This window comes from Conger conger, chromosome 2 (genome assembly GCF_963514075.1).
Source record: "Conger conger chromosome 2, fConCon1.1, whole genome shotgun sequence".
Lineage (NCBI taxonomy): Eukaryota > Metazoa > Chordata > Actinopteri > Anguilliformes > Congridae > Conger > Conger conger.
The window spans coordinates 58,052,559-58,062,678 of NC_083761.1; the positions used below are offsets into that span (position 1 = coordinate 58,052,559).

At 41.3% G+C, this 10,120-nt stretch overlaps 1 protein-coding gene across 1 annotated transcript; it reads right to left on the reverse strand.

The window, feature by feature from the left end:
- Positions 1–784: 784 nt before the first annotated feature.
- znf598 (zinc finger protein 598) lies at positions 785–9,823 on the reverse strand. Its single transcript, XM_061232359.1, has 12 exons — positions 9,487–9,823; positions 7,264–7,376; positions 7,040–7,169; positions 6,588–6,799; positions 6,195–6,412; positions 5,929–6,043; positions 5,582–5,790; positions 5,361–5,466; positions 4,173–4,969; positions 3,859–4,012; positions 2,919–3,063; positions 785–2,709 (listed from the first exon to the last, which is right to left on the reverse strand). The coding sequence occupies exons 1-12, from the start codon at positions 9,658–9,660 to the stop codon at positions 2,353–2,355; spliced, it is 2,730 nt and encodes a 909-aa protein (XP_061088343.1). The 5' UTR covers positions 9,661–9,823; the 3' UTR covers positions 785–2,352.
- Between the last annotated feature and the right edge of the window lie 297 nt (positions 9,824–10,120).

The window sequence follows — 10,120 nt, forward strand, 5'->3', positions numbered from 1 at the left end:
TCATTTTAAAACATTTTTCCCACACGTGCATTTCAAATACACGATACCTTGTGTAAATAAGACAGCTTCAGAGTTGCTGTAAGCGTATTTGTTCACTTTGACGGAGGTAGGCTACTGACTCCAATAGCCTTCAGGCCTTTATGCTAAGCTAACACGTTATGCCAATATGGAAACCAAGCCAGTCAATGCACAAAGATGAAAATTAATTTGAACATCTCGTTAAGTCTGGAAAAAGATATTTCCCAAAATGTTGGTTTAAAGCTAAAGTGTGCATTTTGACTTCATAGTCATGAGTTTAAATTCAATGTGCTGGAGTACAGAGCCAAAACAAAATAAATGTGTCGCTGTAAAAATACTTCTGCACCGACTGCACAGTACATGACCATGTTCCCCCATTCAATTCCATACCTTCTGTGGCCTTTGGAAGTTGTGAAAGCTAATATTTGACCTCCTTAAGTTTTTCCTTTCATATTTGAGCGGAAGCCAATATGTGTCATTAAGATAATCAAACGCATTGCTTTAAAAGTAATTGAGCAAGTATTGCTCGCATTATATTAATATAGACAAAAAGGAAAGAAGATTTCTACCTGCATTCAGATAGGCCTGTGGCTGTTACTAAATGGCAGAGACTCATTTAAAACCCATTTAGAGGAAATGTATTAAGTAAAAAAATATAGGTAGTGGCATTATGATTAAAAAGTCATGATGGGTTCTACATAATGAAGATCACTAAATTGGCAAAACGTAAATTATGGGGGAAGAGAATTAAAACTAGTGAACTCAGTTAATGATGCAACCACTTTTTATTGGCACTCCTCTTTACAAAATACAAATGGTTGGTTTTGCTTTACCTAAGCAGTTTCAGTGGAAATCATGAGAATGAACCTGAAAACATTTCTGAAAATGGGGGAAATGTGTGTGAAAAGCAGCAAACCTCTGCATCATGAACTCAAATAAACAGATTTGAATACTTTACAAGGAAAAAACTTGATTACGGAATTAACTTTTTCTTCCACCCCAATTGGATCTAATAACTGATTTTACGGTTAGCTAAATCATCAGTTTATGGAATGATGCCACATAAGAGACCTCACAATCCACTGATTCAGTCAATATAAAGTTACAACTTACAGTTCTGGGTCAACATGGCTGAAATGCTACACAAAGAGTTGAATGTAACTGGGTAAGATGAACAGGGACTTCTGGCTATCATATTTGATTATTTGCAGTTATACACACATTTCTCAAATCATTCTCAGTAAAGAGCATCACTGCCAGTAGTTTTGCTTTAAAGCCATACAGATTTTTCTAAAAGAAACACAAAAAAGTCAAAAAGCCTAATGCTGAGCGATTTGCTGCTTCATAATAACACTAATAACGGTTATAGTTATGACTTTTCACCATAGATTAGGCTTTGAGGCAATAAGGACAATAATATTCTCTGGAAAGAAAGATTTCAAAAACAGGACTGACAGTTTCCCATATGGTATAAGAATGACTTGAGTCTGGCTTTTACGTTGCTTAGGTCCATTCATTTAGCAGAAATCAGTTTGCAGACCCAGTCTAGGATGCATACATACCCAGTTTCAAAATGGGTAAGTTAGAAAACGGAAAAGGTAAACTGCAACATATATTTTCAAATCACTGACCTCTAATCTCCCTAATTTGAATTACGTTCCATATGTTTACTCTAACATCTTTCTAATACTGAAAATTGTATGCAACATTACAGAATTGTGTCATCTACCCGCATTGTAAAGAACAGTTGTAAGAAATAACCAATCATCGGAAAATTAAATATTGGAAAACAGGGGAACTTAATGAGTGGATTATTGATTCCTAAAAGCCTAGCTTTGAGCATTAAATCATATTTGTTGCACCAGACTTGCAATGAGTATTAAATATGAAAAGAGATTCAATACCAATTTCCTTTTTACAAGCAAATTTACAGGATTTAGGTTCTAGGTCAAATATGCAAAGATGTTCAGGCTTCAACAGGGGAGTGGAAATAAAAATAATAATTTGACAACTAAAAACACCTTCAAGTAAATGACTGCTTTTAAAACCTGAACCCTTTTAGCTCTCCTTAAACCATTTACTAGAACATTCTTGAAGCAGCAGAACATACCGCTGCAGTCAGGTTTGTTTGCATTGTTATTCTTGAATTGATCAGCCACATTTCAAAAACAGCTACTTCTGCCCAGGGCGCCTCTCACAGCACATACTCCTTCACTTTCAGAAGCACTCTTTACCACTAATTCCACAGATCCTGGCACCATTTACCCTGGAAAAGTGCTTGTTCTTATCCCATAGACAGACCTGGCCCCTGGCAGGAATCAGTGTGGCCAGGGGCTAGCTGATAATTTTGCTGATAGACTGCAAGGAGGGGAAGTCATCATCACCCATGTGCAAGGTCTTATGGGCACTGAAGTCCTTCTGGGCCACCACCTGCCTACAGGTGGGACAGACCTGGCAGTCCAGCTCCAGGTTGCTGTTGGTGGAGCCTGTTTGCCAGGCATTCTTTTTGTTCTTCTTGGGCTTGCTACCGCTCTGCTTCTCCAGGACCCTGCAGTCACCGTGCGCTGCCAGGAGCTCTTGCTGCTTGTCGGTGTCGGGGAGGAGCACGAGCAGCTCATTAAAGACCTTCCTGAAGTTCTCTCCCAGCAACTCCCTGCAGCTCCTGTGGTACTGGGCTGCTGAGATCACACCCTGCGGAAGCAAGATTAGTCAGAAAATTCTCTGTACTGTGCAATCGGCTTACATTAGCCCACCGTATGAAAATTATGAAGGAAAAAAACCCTGAATAAATATTATGAGTGACAAAGGCTTCAATTTTCACAATAGTTTCTGCTAATGAAGAAGAGATCACACATATGCTATCTGCATTCCATTCCCTACCACTGGGAAAAATTAATCACCTGTCTAAATTGGCCTGAATAGGTTTTGAACTCGTTGAACTTGGACTCATCATTTTGAAGGAAGTTTTTTATGGACTGTATAAGTTCCATATTCCTCTGCTGGAAGTTGTCAGGTATGAGGTAGGTCCCAGGTGAGTTTGTCGGCCTGTAAAATAAAAAATACATTCAAACATTTTTCTTTCACATTATTAAATATGAATGAATGTGATGAATAGGCCTCACAGTCATCACCACTTTGGTTTGAATGCAATTTACCTTTACAACACACAACATGAGTATTTTGGGAAATTGGCTGACTACTGCCCCCTGTGGACACTTCTATACGTAAAATATTACCCCTTTCACACCGAAGCAACGATCTGGGAAAAGCCTGCATTTGCATCGGTCAGTGTTCTCTGACCCGCTCTGTCACACTATGCCCACAATATGGGCTTTGTGTGGGTTCAGCATGGCTCAGCTTTGGTGTGAAAGGGGGGGACACGGACTCCACTATGCGGATTTTAGATGAAGGAACCACACTTGTTACGATTGGAGGCATACATGTTTGTCACCTTCCCGAGGATCACTATAATAGCCACTGAGTACAAAGCGATATTCCTCCGTAGATATTGACTGTGACTTCTCAGCCATAAACCCCACTCCTCTCGATTGCAAAGAAGCTTGAACATGACTACAGACCACAAGTAGTTACATTAAGCATTGTAGAAATTAAAGAAACGTGTGCTTTTAATGAGGTTGAAACGAGATGACCCTGTTAGCAGTGATGTGTAAGGAAGTAAACCGGGTCTTGTGTGAATAGTGAGAAGCCAGTACTTCAACTTACCCGAGAACACAGTGTGGTGTAAGTGGGTCAAATGTGGGTCGAACCGGTCTTCACTATCCCTTTTCAACCCAGGGTTTGGAGTGTGAAAGGGGATTATCACAAAGCATATTCACTTACTCACTGACTGCTGGAATGGCAGGTTCCACCACATTGGCATTCAGTGGGATGCCAGTGAATCCTGGAGGAGGTTTGTTGAAAGGGGCTGCTAACCCTGGTGGAGGGCAGGGTACACTGCTCTGCGAACTCTTCATTGGAAATGCACTTTTGAATCCTGTAATCCCAAATATATATTTGGCAGACAGTTAAAGCAGTGTCAGGTGTCAAACATTAAGATCTTGAGACTAATTAAAAGGCTTCAGTCAGATAAAGTGTACTTCTCCAAAATATACAGACATCAATGGATAGAATTTGAAAACTTCCTAAGAGTTTACCTGGAGGTGGTTTTTTGGGTATCAAGGCTGGAAACTCATCCTCTTCCGGAAGTGGGCACACAGAGGCTGATTGCTTTTCCAGTCCAGGGGGCTCTTTGGGAAGAGTAGGGGTATTGTTCTCTGACGGCTTATCTACATGTCCATTCACAAACAGATTTGTTTTGGGGGTGGCAGCAGGTTTGGGAATGTTGGCAGGGAGCTGCTTAGTCTCTGGAACGTTCTCTTTTTGGGCCACGCTGGACACCATTTCCCCAGTGAGGGTGGGGGTAACTGCAGGTGTGGAGGAGGTGGGCTGTTTCTTTCTCTTTCCAGACTTCGGTCCTGGCTGTGTCGAGCTCTTCCCCAACAGCAGGGATGAGATATCCAGCATGGTGGGAACGTTGCGGATTTCCTGAGTGGTCTTCCCAATCTGGGGGTCATCCTCTTCGGATGACGAGGTGGACCTGATTTTGGGAGGGGGCTTTCTGCCACCCCCTACAGCAGACTTCTTCCTGGGCTGGGAAGCGGCAGGAGAGGGTAGAGGGGGGTTAGCGGACACAAAGGAGGGCGGGGCAGGGACAACTTTGGGTGCTTGGGACGTATTTTTGTTGCTGCCCTGGGACCAGGCAGAGCTGGAGTTTCCGAGAGGTTTCTGAGGTCTGATTTTGGAGACCAGTGCTGGGAAATCCTCATCCTGGAAGGACGAGGGCTTTCGGGATTGTGCGGTGTAGGCTGGAGTCATGGGTGAGGACACTGCTGCACTGGACAAACTGGGGAAATCGTCCTCTTTCAGTTTGACAGGAGCTGGTTTGATCATGCTGCACAGAGAAGCACACAAAAGAAAATCAGATACGTCACATTAAATTATATGTAGAAGTTATACAAAAAAAACAGCATAATCCTTCAGATGCATAATTACCTCAAACCTTGACAAGTGTAATTAAAGCCAGAAATGTATTGCTTGGTGCTTACCTGAGAACCTACTACTACTCACACTTGTGTGCCACATTGAGGACCTCATAATACTGTTAACTGTCATGTAGTTAAACTGTTTACTGCAATTGCTTTCATCAATTGATGGGAGGGAGTATTTCTCAAACCAATAATGGGTAGAGCAACAATAATCCAACAGTAGCTTATAGTACATGGGAGCTCTGCCCATTTAATGACACCTCACTCTGCCATCACAACAAAGTGAAAGTGATATACCTTGCAATGGGTGGTGGTGGTGCAGCTGCTGTCGCTCCTAAAGCTGGGAAATGCTCTTTCTGCAGTGGCCCAACAGTAGCGTGGGATCTGAGAGCTTCCTTGGGACCTGAAACATAAACAATGCTGGGATTTATCAAAGAACAGTTCTTTATCAAATGTGCATGTTTGGTACAAGTTAAGACATTTGAAAAATTTGTATTTGTGTGCTCTATTCACATTACCTGTGGAAACTTGGGAGTCGTTTCTCCTACCTAGACCTTCACTCAGAGGCTTAGGGACACTCCTGTGGTTTCGGCCTTCATCGGTGTCCATGCTCTCCTCTTTACGGGGCTTTTGGCTCTCTCGCTCCTGGAGTTGCCTCTTTTCCTCCTGCCTGCGGGCAGCTACTGAAGCTCTCACTGCAGCGGCTATCTCGCGGTCTTCTTCCTCCCTGTGCACAACTCATTCCGTCAGTTATGTCGATCGACCACAATCATCACAGCTATGCAGCAGTGCATTGTCTCACTTCTCAACAGCAATGCAGTAACTACTACAGCAGCATTTCCCATGGACTGCTGAGAGGCTATACCTGCTGTATCTCCAGCTTCCTCTGCTGTTCTGCTGAGTGCCCCTGGGCCCTCCTCTTCCCGTCCTCCCTTGTCTGTTGTAGCGATCCACTTCTTCGTAGTCATCTCCCCCAATACCTGAGGGCATGCAATCAGCAATGGATACCAAACATTCCTCACTGTATGTAATCATTGGCATTTACGGTCAGTCAGTCAGTCAGTCACGACTGGTTCACGTTCTCTCAAACAAGACCACAGAGGATGAGACAGTAAGCACTCATTTACTTACCGTCATTCCTTCTTTGGTGTCGGGGTGCATAGCTGAACTGCAGGTCTATGTGCCGGTTCTGTCGGGCTTCAGCCCGGCTCTTGCTGTGGGCGGAAGCCTTGTGGGCCTTGTAGTCAATCTCAGTCCGAAAGGCATGGGTGAACTGCTCAGTGCTGCAGCTGCCCTCTTCACACAGATAATGGCTTTCTCGGAAATGTTCACGAAGGTAATGATAATCGCTGAAAATAAGAATAAAAAACAGGTTTGGATACTTTGACTGTGGTAAAGAACCACTTCGGTCATTCAACTGAATAGTAGGCCTGATGCTGATGTTAATGTAATCTAGGCTCACAACACCTCAAACATTTACATCAAAAAAACAAACATAAATCACACCCCAGGCTAGGAGAATACCTGTAGTATTCCTGAGCTCCATCAGAGTCACAGAAATGGCAGAAATAGTGATCTCTTCGCAGGTGTTTCAGAAGCTCGTCATTGTCCAAGTAACGGTCATCGCAGAATTTACAGAGGGGATGTCCACGGTGAGAAGTGTCATCTGGGTCCCCTTGCGTTCGATGCCGGGCCAAATCTTTCCGGTTGTACCATTTTCGCTCATGGGTAAATATCTGTCATGTGGAACATAGAGGCATTAGTGCTGTGCCAAAATTCACCCAATAGCAAAAATTTTTGTATACCAAAATATATTTCAACAAATACAAACAGATGTATATTAGACATGAGTTACGAAGTACCACCAAAATAGTGGTGGTATGCAACCTGGTCTGTATATGGTGAAACAAGAATAATACTGGTTATATATGGTGCTAGCCTTCATGCAATAAAATGTATTAAATATAAATAATTACCCTCAGATGTTTTGCACACAATTTGCAGCAAAAAAGCTCATGCTGCTTCCTCATATGTTGTTCCAACTCCTCAAATTTAGCAAAAACTCTTGGCTCAAGACACTGTGGACATTCAGACTGCAGAATCCTCCTATATTTAGAGGAAAATTACAATGATAACTAGATCATGTAACATTTACATTTTATTTCATTTTTGTAAGCCAAAACTCTTTAGCTGTTCATACCTGAATTGGGCATAGATCTTGCCATCACTAAAATAAATATCATGCTTCTTTTCACACTGAAACTGCTGGAATGCTATCATCGCAAATGGTTCCAGTTTCTTGACAAATATCACCTGAACAAAAAAACAAAACGAAATTTTTTTTAATGCAAGAGACATACATTATGGACATAACTGAGAAAGGAATAGCAACAGGCTGTGAAGAGATTGACCCTGCAATGAGACAAAAAGCAAAAAAGAATGCAACAAAGTTGTTGAAACATTGAATAAATAAATAAATAAATAAATAAATAAATAAATAAATAAATATAGATGCATATTTTTCCATGTGCATATCTACAGAATATATTATGGATGAGGCCAATTTGGTAAATATTGAACCATTATAAAAATGATGACCTGTAACCCCTCATCAGAATGCATACAGGCGAACCTGCATGACAAAGCATTTATTTGATATTCTTTTTTTCCCTCATGCGTCAAGCCAATGCTTGACGCCTGACTTGGAATCAGGACCAAACAACTGGTAAGAATGGATAGAGAGAGAACACAAAGAACTGGAGCTTCAGTTGCATTAGACTCCAATATGACATATTGAGTCACAGACTATTAAGATAGAAAAAAATATACATCCCCAAATACAAAGAGACTACAATATGTCTATAGGCATTATGATAACATTAAGCCATGGCTCAAACAACTTAAATGAGACATCAATAATGGTAGCTAAGTCCTCTAAAAATATGGTATTTACAAATATATGTATATGTATAAGTATTTCTCAAATCTAGAACACGGGATTTAAGGGAGAGAGCACTGATGCAAAAAGCATAAGGCGTTCTTCCCTCAGTGGTTGTCATTTGATCAGAAAGCAAATACTAGTCAAAGCACACAGGTTTATTTACATTTACATTAAATCACAAGGTCACCTGACAATTCATATTTATACATGTTACACATCCTCAAGACTGGTAAATTACTATCGATGCAGCATGGCAGTATTTTTTTATGTTAGCAATGTGAATTTTTTCGTATAAAGTAGATTAACCAGTTCCGGGTTCTGACTGGATAAGAAAACGGTTTCCAAAATTACCGTGGTTGTGATCACACCACAAAACGCAGCTAGCAAAGCAGCTAGAACTACAATCTCAAATTGGCAACATGGTTAATAATATCATAGGTTAATTACATAACAGCAATTGAGCAGATGCATTATGTGCTAATAATTAATCGTGTGTCGCTTTACGCTTCCCCGACAACCAGCAAAAAGAAACCAGGTAGTTTTCTGAATTGCTGACGTATTGCCATCGCAATACAATCCTATTGCCAAGTCGTTGAATGACATCCCTAAGTAACATGTGCAGCTAGCGAACATACTTTATTATATAGCATACGGCGAACTGGCCCACTAGGTAGCTAGTGGCAAATTAACACGGTAAGCTAGCTATCATTCAAGATCGTTACAAGGCCAGCATTGATTCGAAGTTAGTTGGTTTCTCATTTACCAGATAGTATACCCATAGTTAGCTAGCTAGGCTAGTTAATTGGAAATTTGGGTCATCCAGTTTATTTATCCCAACCGCTGTTAGTTAACTTAGATCATAGCTAACAGTTAGCAAGCCATTTAAACCTGATTCAAGCGATTTCATTCAAATAAGTTAGCTAGCTAATGCTAACTGTTAATATCAACGCTAGCTAGCTAAAGGCCTAGCTAAAAGAATCCGTTGTTACCTACCTATTCGCTAACGTAACTTCGTGTTAGCTATAGGAAATGTATAAGTTTGTTATTCTTAAACTAAGATCCACAAAAAAAATTGTTAGCTAGGCCAGCCAATTCAGCAATATAACTTATCGTTAGAACGAATGCTAGCTGATTAACGTCACGATAGCCATCTTACAAACAGGCCAATTGTACAGTGTATGGTGAATCGTTCTAAGTCACATAGCCTAGCTTGCTAACTTGGCTAGATAGCCAGCTATCCGTACATTATAGCAACATATAGTTGATATTCTCTAATATCCTGTTACAGCTAACGTTTGCTACCTAATTGGTTAGCCAAGCGGCGATCTATTCTTGCTACCTAGTTGACAAGTTTTCAAGAAGTAACTTGAATAGCTAATCTCCAATAAATAATCTCTAGATTAGCTTTATAGCTGGAAAACGAAGTCAGGCCTATTCTGTCATGCTTTCACGCCACGCTTTAGTACAAGGGAGTGAGCGCACCTTGTCGAGCTCCTCCCGGCAGACGGCGCAGTACTTCTGCTCGCAGAGGACCCTCATCTTGGTGGAGCAGCGGTAACAAACCGGGTGATCGCATTTCCCCAGTGCGAAAATATCGAGGTCCTGGCAGCAAAGAACACAGCTTCGCTCGGTATCCTTGATAGATTTTGATTCCATGGCACCGTTTATGAACAAATTATTGGGCTTTAGCTCTCCTTGTCCAGGCAATTAATGAGCGGTTAAAGCTCTAACTTCCACCGTCTAGCTGTTTCGTTTACGTAATAACGCACACCAGAAAGAGTTGGCCCGACTGCGTGCGTCGTTGAACTCATTTTGTAAGTGAAAGCGCCCCGTGCGGCACTGTACATTTACTCATCACACCGGAATTTAAAACCTCAATATAATAAGAAATAATAACCGAAACTAAACTGATCGTATAGTAGCGGACATATTTTTTATTACACCCGCACTATCCTATACCCATCAGAAATATGTTCTTCCCCTTGAGCAAAACAGTGTAGACACTAGGCTACAAACGTGTAGTCTATATTTTATTATAAGTCGGCGTTATTACAAGCATTTAACAGACTCACTCTCTTCATTCAAGAAACAGCTTAAGACCTACGTATCCAGAATA